The sequence below is a fragment of the Columba livia genome, chromosome 11, assembly GCF_036013475.1.
Source record: "Columba livia isolate bColLiv1 breed racing homer chromosome 11, bColLiv1.pat.W.v2, whole genome shotgun sequence".
In the NCBI taxonomy this organism is placed as follows: domain Eukaryota; kingdom Metazoa; phylum Chordata; class Aves; order Columbiformes; family Columbidae; genus Columba; species Columba livia.
In genome coordinates this window covers 2,385,256-2,406,434 of record NC_088612.1, presented here as the reverse complement: position 1 = coordinate 2,406,434, position 21,179 = coordinate 2,385,256, and the positions used below count along the sequence as shown (strand labels likewise).

The 21,179-nt window shown below is 41.1% G+C and overlaps 1 protein-coding gene across 3 annotated transcripts in view; it reads left to right on the top strand.

Moving 5' to 3' along the window:
* Positions 1 to 21,179, top strand: part of FBN1 (fibrillin 1) — a 153,539-nt gene that overhangs the window by 53,820 nt on the left and 78,540 nt on the right. For all 3 annotated transcript variants that reach the window (XR_010475209.1, XM_065075856.1, XM_065075855.1), the window contains 4 exons: positions 5,733 to 5,930; positions 9,119 to 9,244; positions 13,840 to 13,965; positions 18,010 to 18,168. Coding sequence is in view for 2 of the 3 variants with exons in the window: in XM_065075856.1 (XP_064931928.1) it covers positions 5,733 to 5,930; positions 9,119 to 9,244; positions 13,840 to 13,965; positions 18,010 to 18,168 (609 nt within the window). In the remaining variant the exon portion in view is untranslated. The remainder of the gene's footprint in view (positions 1 to 5,732; positions 5,931 to 9,118; positions 9,245 to 13,839; positions 13,966 to 18,009; positions 18,169 to 21,179) is intronic.

Here is a 21,179-nt window from a genome sequence, read left to right as displayed (position 1 = left end):
TGAGCTAACACGGCAATGTTGTGTTGTGTGTCTGGTTTCGATTCAGTCCATGAAGTGAGGTGTGTGGCAGGACCGTTAGAAAAGATGGAGGTCAATAATAGTTATCCCATGGCTTCCTGAGGACGGGCATTCACTTTCCTGACTTAAAAGCCACAAAGTCATGTGTGCAAAACATGGGTTTGTGATGATAACCTGCAAGCAACTAAAAGGGACATTTTGCAAGTGAAGATGGACTTACAAGGACATTGCCCATCGCTGTTACCCTGGTACAGTGACACACACCAGTTTGCATTAGTCTTTTGGGAAGCATATGTGTGTAAAGCATTCTGTTTGTTCTTCCTGTCCTTTTCAGGAGATTTTAGTATGTCTGACAATACCTAGAATCACTTTGAAGGCCGTTCGGAAGTTGAGCCTGAAATGCTAAACCTTTGTATTCCGCAGCTCTGTGTGCTGTGGTGGTGCGTACGGCCGCGGTCAGCTTGGTCGTGCTGTGCTCTTGTGTTCTGGGACTCTGTCATTCATGGAATTTTACTGCAAAAACTCTCATTTCAGGTACAGCAGATCCTACCTCTTAAAATGAAGTCCATGGTGTTTTCTCCGCCATCTGTAAATGTATTGCTACCTTCTCTGAAGAGAGTAAAATAATGGAAGTACAGTGAAACACATAGTGCTGGAAGCTGTGGTTTTCCAGTAACAGTATAGTTGTTGGTATAGTGAGAGGTATTGCATAGTTTCCAATCCTGGCAAGAAACGTGGCTTGCTTGAAAGAACGAAGTGGTTTTTGTCAGATCCATGCTGCCATTGTGTCACCATTTATGTCAGATTTTAGATCAGGATATCTGATACACATTTCTTCCATTCCTGGTTTTTAAAATTAGGAGGAGTGATAGGAGTTTTGTTTGTGTAAACACACCTGAATCAGCTTAGGTAAATATTATTATATGTGAATATTTTTGCAATTAATTTAAGGTTCTTCATTGATGGCTCAGCAAAAGCTCATTTTTAAAAACACTGTATTTATCTCTGTTCCAAACCCATAATTTGCTTGGTGTCATTCTCATATCATACTTGCTGGTGACATCTGAGTTGATACATACAGAGTTCCCTTCTCCCCCATTAACTTTTCCCATATGTAAGTGTCCAGTCACTGGACGTTTTTGGAAACTCCTTTGGAAATCCCATCATCTGTTTTTCTAATCCTGAGCCTACTTTTTCTAATGTGAAAGTTGTGTTTAAGGCAAAATTTCCCCCTCTATAACAGAGATGTGATATCTTTTCTTATATATAGCATTCTCAGCTTCTGCTATTCCAGGCCAGGGAGGGCTGAAAGCTCCATTTCTTGTACTGTTCCTTCACCTGACTGCATTTTAATTACCCAGCATTTTTTTTCTGCTTGTAACTGCATAGTTACTAGTTCTTTCATTTAAAATTCCCATTTGTATATTAAGAATGCCATTGAAAAACAGAATTGCTTCAATTGTTTTGCCATTAGAAACACTCATTTTGGACGGTTGAGAAAAAAGAGTTGAATTTTGCGCGAAGTCATGTACCATCTTAAAATGATTCTGCTACTTGAGACTCAGACCACCAGCCTTTTAGCCAGCGTTATTCTTTGGGTGTGTGAGAGCACCTACAACTGGTGGCGATTCTCTTTCCCAGGTCTGGTGGGTCACACATGAGCAGCACTGAGTGAGCTTTGCAGAGACGAGACTTTCTGCCTCGTGCAGTCTCACTTCCAGTGTTCCTGCTGCGAACAAGCAACAATCAACCCATCAAACAGCAGAAACAAAAATGCTGCTGAGCAGGAAATTAGGTTGTAATAAAGATCAACTTCAAGGTACTTCACTTGCCTTAGAGCCCTTTCTGACCTTTCTTTATTTCTTTGTATGATAACGGAACATTCCGTTCTTTCCCCTGTGCTAAAGAAAGGGAGAGTTGGCCGTTTGTGTTGCGGAGGGTGTTTTGGTTGCACAGCACTCTTGGCTGGCTGTGGGGGTTCATGCAGGATTTCCCCTGCACGGTGCCGACAGGCGGGAGGAATTTTGCCCCCTTCCAACACCCTTTTGGGTTTGCTGCTCGGCCCGTGTGCAGCATGAGGCGCCGTGTGAGCTGTGCGTGCTGTGTGCTGGACACCGGAAAAGCAGCGCTTGGTTTATCATTACCCATTTCTTTATGATGGCAAGAGATGGCATTTTCCTCTTGATCACGGTAAGAAAAATACTAAGGTCTTATCCTTTGACCTTGGCGCCCATTCAGTTTCCATTTATTTTAACAAAGGTGGAAAAGTCTGTGAACCTCCCTAACAGGTGCTTATCAGTTTGCAAAATCATGCTGTTCATTTGAAAATTCAAGAACTCTTTACAGGAGATTTATAAGGAATGGATCTTGGAGGAAAAAGTGAGCAGAATTTCATTCAGCATTCTTGCACTAGTGCCATTAGTTCAAATTTATTTTAAAACTGTATTTTTACATTAAAAGCAATATTGTGCTTGAAAACAAATGGAGGTTAACATGCACCGAGGGCTCAAGTTGTGTGTCTGGTGTCAAAAGTCTTGCACTACCCTGGGGCTCGGAGTCTTTTTGGTGCTGTCCAGCATTACTTGGAGCAATTCTCATTATTCTTTGCTGTGCTTGGTTTTGATCAAAACCCACCAGTACTACATGTTTCAGCAGCCTCTCTTGTGCTTTTATGAACACAAAGGATCCTTTGAGAAGATAACTCAAATTATTTGTAGCTGAAATAGGAGCAAGTTCTAGAACAAAACGCAGCTTGGTTCCTCCCTGCAGATGTGATAAGCTGGATTCTTGCATGGTGTAAACCAGCCTTATTTTCTTACCCACGATATATGAGCTTAGTACAGTTCTACAGTTCCTGCCATCTTCTCAGTTGTCTGGTGCTCCCTGTGGAATTATTCCTTATTGAAATAGCTAAGAAGTAGGTGAAGAAGCAGATGAAGTTGTTAGGTAACCATGACAAATGCTTTATTGAAGGTTGTATGCACACGCTGAAATTTGCATTCAAAGTGACTTAAAACATTTGAGTTAACATCTGCATATCTTTAAAAAATCATTTCACTAAACCAATTTCAACATTTTCAGTTCAAATGAAGTTACCTCTGGGGAAAACAAACAAACAAAACCCAACCAACCAAAAAAAACCCCAAACTAACTGTGTAATAGCTTTTCTGGCTATATTTTTCCCCTTCTTCTCTTTTCAGCTCCTGACTGATCACTTGGGACCTTGTATTTGAGCTTTACTCATTGAAGTAGGTAGAGTAATCACAAATGACACTAATGTGTAAGGAAACTTCGTTGTTACAGAAGAAAGGTTGGAGTTTCAAGCTCGTATCCCAAGTCTGTGCCTTGTAGTGTTGACCTTAGGGTTTACCGCATCGTCTGAACTCAGCATGATTTGTAAAACCAAACACCTTCCGGGAAAACGGTGCAACTCAAGGACATCTCTCTACTTGTGATACGTTTCTGCTTTCATTTTGCCATTGTGTTGTTGGAATCCCATTTCCTTTTTCTTCTCGTAGGCCTGGGTCTTGTGTCAAAAACACTTAAACTCGCTATTGAAATGCTTGAATTTTAGGGCTCTTTTTATTAAGCCTCTGTATTAAAAAATGGACTTGAAGTGTGGAATTCTGCGTGGCCATAGTTGTGTGCGTACACCCAAATGATCATTTTCTTAGGCATTTTCTGACCTTTAGAATTTTCCATTAAAAATGCGCAAGAAAATCTTACTTGTAAAAAGGTCAAAGATGATATTTGAGAAAATCGAAGGAAAGCTGTGCTCAGCAGAAAACTCAGTATTTAGGATAAAACTGATCAAGGCAAAGGATTAGGGGAAAATAAAACCTATAGTTCTCCATACTAAAGTGCTGCGGACTTGGATAATAACAAATAGGAGCTGGATTTTCTTAAGCTTGAGTGCATATTTAACCTACATCTTGTTAGAGAAACCTTGTGGAAAGATTTGCATGATTAGAAAGTTAATTTCATTGGGTTCACCATATTTCTAAGCCATATTAGCCACTGCTAAGTCATTTATAGCTTGAAAGCAAACAATCGTAAATACTGACCCATTCATTTTCTACCATAAAATACAAGATGGGTAATTCGCTGCTGTCTGACGCCCGCGTCCCGCTGCGACATGGAACAAAATTAGTCCTTTCAAAACCGTCTATATATAAACGCCATAGGGACGTTCTACAATGAGGGATTTCATTCTGAGGAGATACACTGGAGATTTCCTGTTGCTGACACAAAAATTGTGGTGTTTCTAAAGGAACTGGCATCCGTTGTTGTAATAGTGGGAGTTTTGTATCCAGTAGATAGCTCTCTTAGACCTCACTTTGTTCAAGGATGAAAAATCAGTCTTGGAACTAGATTTTTTTAATTGATAGTTATAATTGATCATGGCTTACTCATATTCATTTGTGTGCTGAAGGAATAAGATAAAGCTGGTAATATTGGGTTTTGTACTCCGTGCTTCCAAAGCAGCTTTTCTACAATGAGAAATGAGAAAGATGACGTTACAAAAATGCTTAAAAATGGCAAAAGAAATTGATAGTAGCTGTAGTGTAGAAAATTAATGTGGGAAGTAAAGGGACACAATGAGAAAGAGCAAGCCAAAAAGCCATTTTATTTATTATATCAACAAGTGACTTGATTAATCAGGATTATAGTATATGGACATAGCATCCCTAGATTGGAAGGAAAATTAGTTAAATGATAGATTTCAAGGTGCACCTGCTGTGGGGAAACGGGGCAGATTACAACTGCATCTGTTCTTACTTCTGCCTTATTTAACACAGTTTATCAATGATTTAGTGGAAATGTAATTGTTAACAAAGTTTGGAAATGGCTCGAAAATTGGCGAAGTTGATAATGTCATGACTCTAAATGTGGGTTATGTAGTGACCTGGGCTGATGAACCTGGTAGCCTTTTCAAATATCAGACAAATATCAGGTTCATGATTTGCTGGCTCTTCTTACAGGGTGCTGGACTCTGTCCTGCTGCACCATAACACAAAAACACTTAGGGTTGCTTGTGGAGAATGAAGTGGAGTGCGCACCCCGGATGCACAGGAGACAGCAGGAGTCCGCAGTACAGCTGTTGAGTTGTTGCCCTTGGAGAATGGAACAAAATAAAGCCTACTAGTGTTTTATTAACATCTTAGTTTAATTGTGTCTGTTGGCTAAGTGGCCTGTCCTACCATGAGCAAGTCGAAGCAGATGTGCCACACATGCCCTGCATTCAGCCGTACCCACATATCTGGTATAGCGTGTGCCTGAGTAACAGCGAAAACTGTCCTCAAAAAACTTCCTGCAGTCTGTATTCTTTTCCCTTGAGGCTCATTTGAGAACAACACTTGTGGGAATAAACATCCTAACTCTTTTATCAGTATTATTTTAATTAATGCGCTGAATATTTAAAACAAACTGATGAAAAGACCTCCCAAGCAGCAAAGGGGACCTGCAGAATCTTAAGTATATAATACTCGTGGTAAAATAGTCACAATGTATTTATAGAGCTGCTTATTTTCAGTGGATTTGAATAAGAAGAAAACTTGAGAAAAATTGCCTGCAGAACACGGCTGAGTAAAATTGTTGGGCTGCTGGGCATTTCATTTGCAGCAGACTTGCCTAAATGTGCTGTTGTTTTGCTCTATTGTGATTGTTGTGCATTTTTATTGTGGCGCTGATTAGGTTTCCTGTCTTTGGCGCAGATTACAGAACCGGCCCTTGCTTTGCTTTGATAACCAACCAGATGTGCCAGGGCCAGCTCAGTGGAATAGTCTGCACAAAAACCCTCTGCTGCGCAACAGTTGGGAGAGCGTGGGGCCACCCCTGCGAGATGTGTCCTGCCCAGCCGCATCCCTGCCGCCGAGGCTTCATTCCAAACCATCGAACGGGGGCCTGTCAAGGTAAGTTAGCAGCAAAGCTTCCCCAAAAGCTGCTGAAATTGTTACTGGATTATTCTTAATTGAGTTATGCTGCTGTGAATAACCTGTCCTAAGCCATTCTCAGCTATATGTGTGAAGAATGGAAAAACATTGTCAGATGCATTACTTCATGATTCAGTGAGTGCCTGATGTTTGAGTGAGTACATTAGTAACTTAGGTCATGTGAGAGCAGTCAGCATCTTAATGAATTTCTCACTGCCAGAGCCCTTTCCCTTGGTTCTGTAACGGTGTTTTTCTGAGTGAACCGCTCGATCGTTCCATGAAGGAATTGACGATGTTTCAAAAAGCACTCAAAACACTCAAAAATCAGTCTGTGGCAATACTGTTCCATTTATCTGGTGTGGGACTTTTTAGCTAAAGTTTGTTGACTTTGGGTTCAACTTGGGTGTCTTATCTCTTGAGCTACACTGCATCGACCTGGAGAAAACTGTATTGTGCCATTTGAAATGCCCTGTTATTTATTTTATATAATTTTGGAAATGAATTTGCATTTGTTTCAAATCGTAAAATCCACCCAGATGTTGCTTACTTCTTTTTGAGCATGCCTTACCATAGAAAGTCCTTACACTGCTTTTGGCTTTTATTCTAATACTTCCAGCTGTATAAATTCTTTTATTGTCTGGATGTCTGGCAGGAAACAGGAGAAAGTTAACAGGGGCAGCTATGTATTAAACTGATGTGGATTATAAATTCCCAGGACCATATCTTTTGGGCTAGTTTATTTCAATCTGTCTAACGTTTTCTAATAAGTTACAATATTTTTGAAAATAGGGGACATAAAGATTACAAATCTACGAGTAATTTTATTTAAACATGAAATTCCTACGAAGGACTTCAAGGCATTCCATTGCATTAAAACATGGAGATATATCCTCTGTCAGAGGCCAAATCTTGGTTGGTGCCTGCAGACAGGCATGATGAACTTCGAGATGGGCATGTTTGTGTATGTTGCATAATATGCGCATATTTTGACCTCGAGCATTCTGTTCCCCCCTCTCACTGTAAAGGTCAGAACTAAATTGTACAAAATCTGTGTATCGAGGGTTCAGGACATTTCTGAAATCTTATGTGCATAAATATGTGGCCCACACCCCTGAACTCATGCCCCACCTAGTTATATTGTTTATGGGACAGAAAAGCTGCAGTGACCTCTCCAATGGGTTTGTGCGCTTCGGAATAAAGCTGCTTCTGCTCACTGCACATTTCAGAGCATGCAGCTACATTTTCACTGATCTGTATGTGGTGCCAGCACAGTTTTGGCCCTGTATGTTTGACTTGTACTTTCCAGTTTTCCCTTCTCTTGTAACGTGTTCATAATCTCAACAGATCTGCCATGGAACCGCATATTAGCTTTATTTTTCGTGCAATTGTACTGAATCCAGTCCTTTTGAAATCAGATAACATCCATTCAGACTGAAGACATTTCAGGGATTTCACATCCATATTCAATCTCAATAAAGGAAAGCAGGTTAAATAAAATCCAGGTTCTCTGAAGAGAAAAAGGAACCGTTATTATTGTGTGGAGAAGTCAGAAAAAATAAAGCAGAGGGGAGGGCAAGTTTATTTTAAAAAGTAAATACAATATCGCTGCCCACAGTTTGACTTTGTCTGTCTGGCCGAAAGATAAATTAATATCACAGCTGAAGTTTTTAAAGGTACAAAGTCGGAAAGTGAAAGGCAGAAGGTGGGATTGTGAAACAGACGTCGTGACCAGGAGAACCGCTTCTATTTTTTTAATTGTTTTTAAAGTCAGTACAGTGCCGTGGAGTCTGGCTGGTGGCTCTTAGTACAGCACAGCATATTGCTGTAGCTCTGCTCCCAGCGGCGGTGCCGAGGGCGCTGGGGTTGGGGTAGTTCTCTGTGCCCCCCCAGCATTAGCTCAGGCACAGCCCCGCTCTGCCTGTGCTGCTGCCCCCCGGCCCGGGGGTGCCATTTGCTCCAAACCGCCGTGCGATGGGGTACACGTCTGCCCCTTGGCCTTGCTCAGACTTCCTACTTGTGGCTCCCAGGGAAATTGCCTCTTGGCCTTTTGTACAGACATAATACTTTGCTTCTCAGACTCCAAGACACATTACAGCTGGCTCTCTGCAATTTATAAAGGGAGATTTGAAGGCGTCATCTCCTTCAGCTTGTGTCCGTCCCTGTGTTGAAACTGATCCTAGTGTGAAGCCCAGGAATTCAAGAGAAGGGGTTTTACCAGCAGGAGCTGGTACTCCTTGGGGAAACAGGGGAAGCGCAGGCGTTTGGGGTGGAGAGTGGCGAGTTCTCTGTCTGCTCCCAAAGGGCCGGGAGCAGCAGACACGGGGCAGCCCTGGGGATGGTGAGCCAGACCTCCACTGTCTCCTATTGCAATGCCACTCCTCCTCCTTAAGTCTCTTTTCTCTAGCTGTTACTAAGCTGTAGCAACACTTCTGCAGCTAAGTGATGACACACATGTTGTGCTAAAATAGCTGTGAGGCCAAAAACTGGGGCCTCTTGAAAATGTTTGTCTTGAGCTTCCTACCTAGCCTGCGACATCGTCTTTGTTGTTTCATTTTCCTGAGTGAAAAAATCAAAAGCAAAGAGAGAAATAAAGGGGAAAAAAACTTGCCAAGTTTACCAGTGTCTAAGCAGGTCATTAATAATTCTTCCTGAGGCATTAATTATGGCTATGAAACTCCTTGAATCAAATCCTAAACGCGGTTTACAATCGTTGGTGCTGATCTGCCTGCCTCTCCGTGAGATCCTGCATCTCTTGCCAATGGGCTCTGCACTGTATGGACTTGTCCAGATTCTCAGAGAGGGAAGTGGTTGTGGGTGCCCAGCTTCAGATACTTCAGAGGAACCTGGGTTTTGGCAGGTTGTGTTCTCTGCACACCATTCCCCAGATGTTTTGGAAAAACAAAGCAATAGCAGTAGGATGTTTAATGTCTGTAACAATAATAACCATGTGATTTCTTGCCGAAAATATTTAGAGTAGTGTACTTAATCATACTTTGCACAGAGTAATTACAAAATTAGTGTCTGTCTTCGCAAGCAAGTATCATAATATTATGATGGGTGAAGAATGGTTTTGGGCATATTTACTTTAATTTCTGTGTAGACAAATTGTTATGGCTGTTCTTGAGAAATGAATTAAAAGTGGCTGTTTTTTCCTTTTTGTATGATAGATGTGGATGAATGCCAAGGCATCCCTGGGATCTGTCAAGGGGGAAATTGCATTAATACTGTTGGATCTTTTGAGTGCAAATGCCCAGCTGGACACAAGTTTAATGAAGTGACACAAAAATGTGATGGTAAGAACTTTTAGAACTTTCTTCCGAAAACGAAGAGGGAAAAGTCTTCTCTTTGGGGCCAATTTGTTTAGAGCTTTGTAACAAACTTTCCAGTTTCTTTTGCCTTGCATATGCAAATAGCATTCTTCACAATAAATACAAATAATGGTCTTTCTCCTTCTAAACCAGAGATCCTTAAATATTGACCCTGCAGTTTTTTCCAGCCTTTTATTCATGTAACATTTTACAGACATAAAGGTACATCTGAAACAAATTAAACAGTAAAACTAAAAATATTTTTAACCAATATGTTGCTTTAGAAATGCTTGAGGCACATGTTTCTATGTGGATCTTTTAACAAAAACGTGTATGTGACTGGGAGGTTCAGCACATTTCCACCTACTCAGGCAACCTGTATTTAACACTAATGGGAGTTCAGCACTCTGAATGAAGGTTGCAGGACTATGCTCTAAACTCATTTTACCTTTCTGTATTGATCATCTGATTTTGGAAGTCCAACAGGTGCTAGATATGAGTGTGGAAATTTGCAGTGCACGATGATGGAATCTTGCTATCTTTTAACTGCGATTTGCTAGTGTTTTTTCTCTATAGTGGAATATTCAGGCATAGATGTCTCCTTTGCTCTAAGAGAATTTTGGATACATGAGGAACAAATGTGTCAGTTCCACAGTTTTGGTTAATCTTCTTTACTGTGAAGTCCAGATAATTTTCAAACTCTGACAACTGATTCTCAGTCGTTAGACAAAAATTAAATGAAGCATCAAAGTTGGCTAAGTGGTTAGTGATTTGGGAGTGCAGCTTTCAATATCCTAAAGGTGTGAGACTGCGAGAGTAAGCTGTTCATGCACCACCCTGGTTTGCATCAGGTGCCTTTAAGGAAGCACTCAATTTTTTTTAGTCATTTTGAAAGAATTATGACTTACTCTTTCAAAAGAAAAATCCCTATTTCGAGCAACACTTGATAATTTAATCACAGGTTAGGGAAGGCAATTTCCGAAGAGTTTGTACACATCATGTTTTCATGTTGACTGACAATGGTTTTGGCAGAAAGTGACCCAACTTTGGGGTAGAACAACATTGCAAGTCTTTCCTTGTGTGGATGAAGGACCAAGAACATGGTGAATAGGAAAGACTGAACTTGTGCCTTGTTAAGAATTAGTACTTGAAAGACTGAGAACTGTAGGCTTGCATAGGCTGCATTGTATGAACATTCCTGTGGTATTTTTGATTGCTGAATCATGTAAAAACAAACAAACCAAACACAAAAAACCCCACAAAGGACAAAAAAAACCCAAACAAGCACCACATTCAGAGCCTGCACTTGGTAATAGTTGAGGGACTGGACCCAAAAACCTGCGATAACTTGGTTCTTTCCCAAATCCTGCCACAAATTTCCTGCCCCATCTTGTGGAATCTCTTTGGAGTTATTGCCTGGCTGCAAGATAAGATGAAGTTTCCTTTCCTCCGTTCCGTACCTATACCTTTTTGAACCTCAACAGACAGAGACTTAACTTTCAGTACATCTTCATATTGCCCGTACGAAGCAATTTTAGTTAAAGATGTGTAGGTGTGAATACAATTTGAGGCATTAAAAGTAGCATGTTTATACCAGTGGCATGAAATAGGGTAGTGATTCAACTGTTAAGAGCATAGTCACATAACAACAGAAAATCCTTTCTGCTTTTTTAAATTATGCCTTCAGGTTTTAAGTTCAAATCTCCAATATAAGACAATGCATTTGCCTTACAGGAATTGACTGGAATTAATTTTAATAGATAATAATTAACATCTGATCAAGTGCTTGGTTTGACTTCCTATCCAGCTAGCAGAACTTCTGGCAGCTGTAATGTGTCCATGGTCACTGATTTAGTAGAACTGGGAGGTGTCTGCTGAACTACCAGTGCTGTTTGTTCAGTGGGTCCCCGTTAAAGTAAGATTATGATTGAAATAATCAGGTGCAATTAGACAATGCAACAAGATGGGAAATGAGGTGTGTTGGCCTAAGATCTCTTTACATGAGCATAGCTGGTGGAAGACTGTATTTTAAGTGTTACATTATTTCACTCCTTCATATGACCATTCCTCTTCCAGTTGCATTAATGCTGAGGTAAATAGTTTTTTGTGGTGATTGGGGGGAGTAATTTTTCCTGGAGTGACATTTACATCTGCGAGTACATCGAGTATGGTTACCTTTATTAAACTCGCATACTTAACAATGACAATGTTGCTTATATGAATGTCAACACTAATATAAATAGTGAAATACTGTTTGTGTTAAGCTCAACCCTAAAATAAAGTGATGATTTTGCTTTTAAAAAGGTCGGTCTCTATATAAACAGTGGCAATACTGACTTTAAGATAAACATTGGTGAATTTGAGTCAGAAAAATGTTTGAATCTGATCCATTTACAATTGCATTTTTCTCTGTTAATTAAGGGCTCTATTCAGACCAAAATTCAATTTCCACATTTTTTGTCACTGAGACTTTTGCGACTCCTGTGGAGTATAATCCTGGAGCAGAAGCCAGCAGTCTCTTAGCAGTGCTCCCAGGGCACTCGGACTGGAGGCTTTGGCAACACCCTGGAAGTAGCACTGCACAAAAAGTCACTCCCCTCTCCCACACCCAGGCGAGGAATGTGACCCACATCACGACAGCTGGCAGGATGCTGGGGAGGAATGTGTGCGCGGGGGCCCGGGGCCCCGTGCCACTTGGGGTGGGTTATCCATGAGGTCTGGTTATCTGTATGCCATCCCGGTCCCTCCACTCCTTTCCTGCCAAGGCGAGGGGTCACAAAGGCGTCAGAGCACCCAGTGCTTTAGCTAGGGGGAGAGGACTTGATAATTTTTATATGATTTAATTTTTATATTGCTGTCTTCACAGGAGAAGTAGAACAGAGATCCTCTCTACTTGCTAAAATGCTCATTAACAGTCCTGTGGGACTTTGGGTGTTCCCCCATCTGTTGGGGCCAAATTCCAGTTTAGGCGTTACATTTAAATTCCTCCAATCATTTTTAATGACTACGATATTATTCACTCCTTGCCTTGGCGTGTTGGGTGGTGTTGCAGTATTTTGTCTCAGAAATTTTTGTGGTTGGTGAAATCATTATTCCAGCCATGTGTCTAACTGTTTGTGGATCTCTAGAGGAGAGCTTGCATAGAGTCCTGTGGTGCCGTGATTTCTGGCTCCATTCTCCCTGTTGGGAGAGCAACTGGTTGATTGTAGGTGGATGCGACAGGCAGTTGTCATTGATCACTCTAGAGCAGGGGTGTCAAACTCATGTTCACTGGGGGTCACATTGGGAGGAGTAATTACATTCATACAGTCCTAAAATTACATTTGGCCCTTTGAAGGCAACCGTGAGGCTGACATAGGCCGCAGTGAACACGAGTTTGACGCCCCTGCTCTATAGCACAACCTCCCTTTGTGTTCTGCTTGGCTGATTCTTCTGGTAGGTACCATGGAAAAAAGCGAGCTGTTTTTAAGCTCCAGGTTCCTAGAAGGTGAGAGCAGTGCTAAGCTGATACATCTGCATTGTTAAGAGAGCCACTGGAAACCAGGGGAGAAGTAACTGCACATCTCAGGCGGGCTACTGATGGTAATTAAGGAGCAGCTGGGGCTGGCATAGGTTGTTATTCACATGACTGCAGATAACACAAACCCCTAGCTGAGGAAGAAACCATTCGAGTTCCCTCTGTTCATGTATGCAGCTATGGTCAGGTAAAAGAAGGTCTTTGTTAGGGTTTTTTCTGCAGACTTTGAAAATTTTTCTGCATTGGATCTATGATGATGATTTAGTAGGTGGACTGAGATTTGTTATCAAAGAAAATAATGATATAGACTTTTATTTTAAAATCGCTGACAAAAATCTACGGGGAATTCTGGACATTGCCTGACTCCTGCAGTAGATGTTTCAGTTTCTGTCTAGAAATCTGTTGAAACTTCAGAATGTTCACTTGGTGGAGAAAGCCAGGAAAGGTCATTTTTGTTCCCTGCAGTCATCCTGCTTTAGCTATAATCCTGTCAGATTGCATTAGTTCAGCAGTGCCTATCTGCTCCAAGCTTTTTTATGAGGGATTTCTAGAAAACCCCGAATGCAGGAAGAAGGATGGGCAATTCAGTGGGTGCTGCAGTTCCCTTGGAGTCCGTATTGAACCCTTGCATCAGTATGGTGCCAGGAGATGCTGGAAATACCACGAGATATAACAATTAAGCTCCTGATCACTATGGTCATTACAGGCCCCGTGCCAGTTCTCTTAGCTCTAGTGTGCAGAATTCAAACTGGAGGGGTTATGGTTTACTTACAGTTAGTAAATCTCTGCATTTCAGGATTTGCATCTGTCATTATTAAGCAGTAAAACAAACTCTCTGGCTTTTTGCACTTTACAGATACAGTATTCTCTTAGGTTCTGTTTCACTGGTGTTTATAAGATGCCTGACAAAAGGTCCTGATTCAAAACTGCTGAGTATGGCCCTAGTACCTACGTTAGGAGGGGTCTCAGACCACTGGATTTGATCATTAATACTAATGATAAAACGCCTGTTCTTGTGGCAGAACTGAGCTAACCTGCCCCTGCTTCTCTTTTTGCCTTGAAGATATTGATGAATGCAGCACTATTCCTGGAATTTGCGACGGAGGAGAGTGTTCAAACACAGTGAGCAGTTACTTCTGCAAGTGTCCTCCCGGGTTTTATACAGCTCCCGATGGCCTGAAGTGCATAGGTGGGTAGAATAATAGGACGGTAGGTGTCATGAATGTTCATGAATGTCCAAAATGGGTAACAGTGTCCCAGAAATGTATTTCAGCTTGTTATCTTCCACTCCTTCTTTTATATAGAAGTACACCATGTGCCTATATACGTATGTATGTATGTGTTTCCTCTTTCCCTCTTCATTGTGACCTTTCCTTTCATTTTTATTATTACAGATTTACTGTTATGCCTTAAAATAGGCAGAGTTTTTTAAATAGATCTCCTTGATGGTTTTGCTCTCATTTGTCTTTGATTTAGTCCTTGTTCTATTCAGCAGCCATTTAGGAAATTAAATATACTTGATAAAGAAGACAATCACCTCAAACAACTTTTTGTTTTCCTTGATTTCAAGTGTGATGACCCTTAATGCAGATATTTTTCATTAAAGGAAGTAGTGCGATAAGCTGTGTGACATTTGTACCCAGTTTCATCATGATGGTGGTTTGGCAGGGCTGTTCTTTCAGGCTTTCACTGTGCCAGTGCAGAACCTGCCTTCCAAAGGCCAGAACAGGCACCGAAGGACCGTGGGAATTAAATGACTGCAACTGCAGTGCCCAAGCCATGAAAAAGTGCTGTTATCACATATTGCCTGTGGGAAGCGTACAGCCTGCTCTGAGGCAGCTCAAGTATTCCATTCATTTTCTTTTCCTAATTTTTTACAAGTAATTTCCTTTTTCACTTGCAGTGCTGAATTTTGAGCAACTATTGTCATCTGAGAATCAAGTGGAAGGTTTATTTACTCAATTTTGGCTTGTTTATTTAAAAGCTCATACATAGTGCCAGGACTTGGGTTCAAGAGAGCACCTTGTGTTTAACACCTTTGGGAGAAAATCATTTAGGAAAAGAAAACCAACTTCACAACAAAAGTACCAAATAATATGAACTTCCCCAAGAGATCTGGAAGTAGTTTGGGTTAGGATTAATTTTGAGTGGTGCCATTCTATTTCTGCAGGTTGTGAGAAATGAACTATATTTCTTCCATTGTCAAGAATAGCATTTTGGGAGATTTGATCCATACTGTACACTTAAAATGCCAGGGGGAGTTGCTTTTATAGCTTCAGATAAATAGGTCCTAAATGATTGCGGATCATGACATAATTGGTGCCTGTTTGTACTTACTATTTATGAAGGAGATTCACCTTTCTGTTCACAAAAAAGTTCTAGAGATGCACAACATGCTTTAAACTTTTTATAGCCGCAGCTCACTCGGGACTGCCCAACGTTCACACCCAGCTTATATTCCTGTGTTTTTCCAGCCTTTTTTATCCACTGTATTTGTAGGCTGAAATAGTGCAGCTAAAGAATGGGCTATTTAAATGATGACAGGCAGTGTTAAGTAATACACCAGACTGTGAGCCATCATTAAAATTTTGGCTTTGTGTCCAAAGCAGAACGTGCTAAATGGGAAGCGCTATGAACTATCAGCAGATATTTCAGATTCGTGTCTAGTATGGAGACTACGTACTTGCCGTAGTACCCAGAACAGAGCCCAAAACGTCTAATCTTGATTTAATCACAACATGCTTGTCTTAAGTGAAAAGTGTTAGCTGAACATGTCTATTCTGTTAGACACGAGGAAGCGCTTCTGAGAAATGTATCCCCCATGGGACGGGAACTGAGCAGCCCTGAGCCAAGCACCCAAAGAACCACGAGTTCCATTATTACAAACCTTAAAAACTGGAATAGGCAAAGCAAAGATAGTACCTCCTAGAGCTAAAGAGCAGAAACAAGAGCAGGACATCTCAAGCCAACTATGTGAAGAGTGCTATGAAGAAAGATGCTAGCCTGTAATTCCAGCTGACATCAATTTGTTAGATCCCTTCCCTTCCCTTCCCTTCCCTTCCCTTCCCTTCCCTTCCCTTCCCTTCCCTTCCCTTCCCTTCCCTTCCCTTCCCTTCCCTTCCCTTCCCTTCCCTTCCCTTCCCTTCCCTTCCCTTCCCTTCCCTTCCCTTCCCTTCCCTTCCCTTCCCTTCCCTTCCCTTCCCTTCCCTTCCCTTCCCTTCCCTTCCCTTCCCTTCCCTTCCCTTCCCTTCCCTTCCCTTCCCTTCCCTTCCCTTCCCTTCCCTTCCCTTCCCTTCCCTTCCCTTCCCTTCCCTTCCCTTCCCTTCCCTTCCTTCCCTCTTTCTCAGCACATTTTTCTTGGAAGTTATTTTCATAGCAATTTTTCGCCCCTTTAAAATACTATATTTTTAACTGAAAAATATTAAAATCTTAAAATCTGAAGCAGTAAAAAAGTTGTTTCCTGCTGGTTCTGCTGGTTTGCTGCGTTTTACCATTTGGAACAGAAAATGACAGAAGAAATAAAAAAAGAAAAAAAAAAACCAGTTGTGGTTAGGAATGTGGCAAATCTGGCATCTTTCTCAGAAACTTACAGCCTTTCTCTGAAAATGATGTGGCTTTTGGGTAAGCTCTTATACCTTGAGGTAGACAAAGATGTTTGCTGTGTCTTTACCTCTTTATGGCACATTGTGTGCTTGCATGGATCCCATGGAGATGCTTTTTCCACTTCTGCCCATTAGTGCTTTTAAGTGTTTCAAAATGTGATACTGCCCAAACCGGAGAAGGATGACGACAGGGTTGTTAGGGGACTTCCTTCCTCATCATCCTCCCACCATCACACCAGCCATCTGAATATCTCTCCCCTTCACATGAGGACCAGAATTATAACAGATGCAGCAGGGAACAGTTTGTATCAGAGCTTTATTTCATTTTTCAAATGGTAGATTAAGGACTGTATGTGTTTGGCTGTTTAGTTGGGCACCAGGAGAAAATGGAGGACAATTAATAGGATTGAATAGATTATTTTTTTCCCTGTTTCAGATTTCTGTTATATGATAACATGAGCAAACTAATTAAATTTTGGAGGCAAAGGCCAACTGCTTCTTTTAGCTGTACTGCCAGTAATATCTGTGGTCAGGGTTCCAGCTAATAAAAGGCAGAACCATCACAGACTCTCCCAACATATCACTATATATCAATTTCCTCAAAATAATAAGAAACTTCCCTGCTTTATTTTATATCCACTAGAATAGCCAGTAAACTCAGGAAAGCTCTGTTACTAGACAGATGAGTCCGCCATGCCCTGGATAACAGAGATACTGTTTCTTTAGGGGATGGTGTCTGCTGTTGTAAGGTTATATCTGCAACCTTTTCCTCTACATTTTGACAGCAACCGTTTGTGTACTTTAGAAACAAACTTGGTCTGGTGTGTTGTGCAGCATCAAATTACACCGCAGCTTACGTTGAGTTTGACGTGATGTGACATATTGTGAAACAATTGTTCAGATTGTATCACAGGATTCTTTTTTTTTTTAAATTTTTGCTCCCGTCCACATTTTCTCTCCCTTCTCTGAGCTGGGGGATCTCTGCGCGATGTTGTGAGAGCTGAGTGTAGGAAATGTGGGTACAGGACGTTCTTTGTACGGCACGTGCTCGCCCTTTCAAGACAGGAGGCCAGCACATCTCCATAAACAACGCGACGGCACCAGTTAAAGCTGTGTTGCTATTTCTTGCCTGCAAGCCTATATCTTGTCAAATCACTACATGCTTCAGCTGGGGAAGCCGTGACTAATGAAAAATGAATTAATGCCTTGAGAGCTGCAGTGCTGTGAGTTTATTACTCTACATCAGTGGCTTCCAAATCAAAGGTTCAATAGAATTCATCTGGTACTGTCTTTAGTAGTATGGCACCGCAATTTTTCTTTGGGGGCACAGAAGCATATTTTATTATATACTGAATACACGTTTCTGTTCTATTTTTGCCTTCATTAATTCATTGCTGTTCCATGTTTCACTTCAGCTTTCTCACAGGAACTGTTACACCTGAATGCAAAGCGGCCCAAATATTATCTAGATTATTCTGGTTTTCTGCCTGTTGTTTTCTGATTGTTGTAATGTTGCAAGTGCCATGTCTTTGATGATGTAGTCATCCAAGAAAAACGGGACCTTTCCCTTTTGTGAAAGTCACATTTCTCACTGGCCTGATGATGACATATCCATTTCTTTCTCTCGGTAGATGTGCGTCCTGGATACTGCTTCTCTACTCTGACCAACGGGCGCTGTGGCAATCAGCTCCCCCAGCCTCTGTCCAAAATGCAGTGTTGCTGTGACAGCGGCCGGTGCTGGTCTGCAGGTGCAGCCGCCGCTCCTGAAATGTGCCCCATCAGATCCACCGGTATGAACCCACCTGTATTCTTAAGAGTGTGGTCGAGCACTGAGTTAGGCAGTGATTTTCTTTTATCAGTAATGTTTTCATTAAAGAACTACAGAGAATGCTTGAGGCTGGAGGGCACCTTGGGGTATCATTTAGTCCAACCCTCTTGCTGAAAGCAGAGCCTCCTATGGCAGGTTGCTCCGGACCCCCAGGGGGCTAGGGCCTGCAGACATAGAGAAAGCATTTTATCTGTTGCTAATTAATGTTTTGTAGCGTGCTTATTCCGACCTTACCTGCTTCAGGTTTTGTTTGCAACATCCTCTTCAGGCTCAAGTGTCTAACTCCAGAGCCTTCTAATGGATCCCTATTCCCTCTTCAGTTTCATTCTCATTGCACAACTGGGGTTTCCTTCCCCATAGGTCTAGCTTTCTGAGGTGCCATTTATTTCCTAAATTTTGGCACAGAACGTGGTATCTGCCTGCTACCAAAATGTGCTGTACTTTATCGCCTCCCTGTGTATTGAGACCCCAGATAATGTGAGATTTGAGTTTAGAGAGGATGGTGAGCAGATTGTGAAACTAAGAGTGAGGGAGTGGAGGGAAGATGTTTTTGAGATTCTTTAATACTGGAGACCTAATGAAATGCTTTAGAAAGAAAGAATAAAAGAAGCTAAAGGATCAATGGGAGGAGCTCAAGGGAGCAGAGGAGCTCAGGGGAGGTGCAGGGTTTGGGGAGGAATGGGGCTTGTAGCACTATAGCAGTGTAACTCCAAAGGAATTGTCAGAGGTCATGTATGGGAGGGCTTTATTATTCTTGTTTTTAATCCTTTGAGTGAAACTGCGTAATACTGGAGCAGAGATCTATGATCAGAATTCTTGGAAGACTCTTCCTGGTTCTGTCACTGTCTCATTAATAATATTTAAAGATGTTACGTGTCCAAGACTGGCTAGAATAATGCTAACAAAGCAGTGTAATCTATTGGTGCTCATCTGAAATAGGAAGACAAGGAGAAAGCTTTCAATCTTAACACAGTCCCTGTTTTCTTTACATACTTTCTAATTATTCATATCTAACTGGTGAATAAACTGGGTGGAAAAGTGAAGTAATTTGGCCAAGGCTGCAGACTGAGACGTGGTGGAGAGGGAGCTAAAACCAGGACTTCCTGAATCATAAATCCATGCAAGGTCTTTCAGATCATGGTTACATGCCACTTTTTCTTTTCTTCTTTTTTGAATGAGCATATAAATTGTGACTATAAATTACGCTTTTCAAAAGTGCTTTGAAATTCTTTAAAAGGCCTTACATGTATGTGAGGTATTGCTGTTATTATTTAATCGAGTTCGGTTATTCCTTAATGTATCCTGAGAAAGCAAGATGAGGAATTTAGAGCTGTCAGTGGCCCAAAGTCTCTCTAACTTTGAAATGGAAATTTACTGCAATATAAAGTGGAGCACTAGATGCATAATGTAGCTAAGTGCTTGCATTTTCAATGTGGGCAGCAGATCCAGATGTTTCTATAAAACAGGCTGTTTATTGCTAGAAATTATACACGGAGATTAAAGTTGCAATAAAAAAAAAAGAAAGACTTGCACTGTATTTCTTTTCATAACATGGCAATAATCATTTATGTGGAATGACAGGGTTTACCATTGACACTATAAATACTTTAAAGTGGTATCTCAGGCATCCAGCCATGTGTGCATTCAGTTCTCACCTCAGCACTCTCTTCATGTGTGCTAATTCCATTCAACCGATGGGCAGCCCCAAGGCTGGGGCTTCTTTTGGCTTTGGGTAATTGCGTATTGCCAATATAGAGTAAAAAAGAAATACTCTTTCTTTCACAAAGACTAATCGGTGGGTTGTAGAGAACGTGTGATTGGAGAATTGACTATTAAAACATTTGCATACTGGAATTTGTGTGTGTACGTACACAGACGCTGTTTCTTCCAGATGTCCCTGTTTTCTCACAGGTAGAACACTGTTTGAGCGTAGATTCGGTTTACATATGAACAGGCAAACCAGAAAGCTAGAGGAAAAAATACTAATAAGCAGAATACAAGATATAATACGATAAAATCTTCTTGGGAATGATTTAAAGGAACAATAGAGTGAAATGCGGTAGTGCATGAAACAAACAGATCACCTAAGAGCATTAAAATAAATGCAAATCTTATAATCAGGAAAAGCAGAACTTCAGGCTACCACATTTATTTAACAAATCCTCTGTCGTTTGGGAAGAGCTTCTAATGTGTTTTACAGGTGGAAATAGAAGTGAGATTAAAGTGTTGAAGGCTAAAATATCCAGCTTAGTTCTCCCAACACTGAATTTATATTTCAGTTCTCGTTTTTTTTATATCGTTTCAGGAATTCATGCGTCTCTAGCATTTTGTTTTCCTGATACAATTCCTCTTCCCTGTTGTGCCACGAAGTTTCAAATTTTCAAGTTCAAAGATATTGTCTGCACAAATAGTTATTTGTATATCCACCAATTGTGGACATGAATTAGGTCAGCTGGAAATGTGGTCTTTAATTGTGATACTCCGTGTGCATTCTTTGGATCGCAAGTTCCAAACCCGCACTTCCCAAAGACAAAAGATTCGGGGGCAGGAGGAAAAGTGGGGCAGTAGGGCAGATGCCACTAATAGAGATAAACAATAGGAGAATGCAAAATAGACCATTTTTCCATCGCCTCGGGGAGGATGAACTCGCTGTGGATCTGAGTGGGTTTCTCTTTGTCTATACTCTGCAGACTGCACCTCATTTGGTTTCTGCTTTTATTGGCTAACTTCATTTTCACAGGGAAACAGCGTTAGTGTATTCTTTCTCTAATTGGTTTTGCCTCATTGCTTATATTTATATTTCTTTGTTTTGGGAGGTTAACATTTAAGAAATCCAGTTGAAACTGGGCTTTTTTCCCTGTTCAGTATTTTTCTAACTCTGTGGCAAGCTTTGTATTAAATTAACTTGGGATCAAGTCCAAAGGTCCTTCTCTAGGTAAACTTCTCACTGTGTTCATTAAAGATTTTGACTGA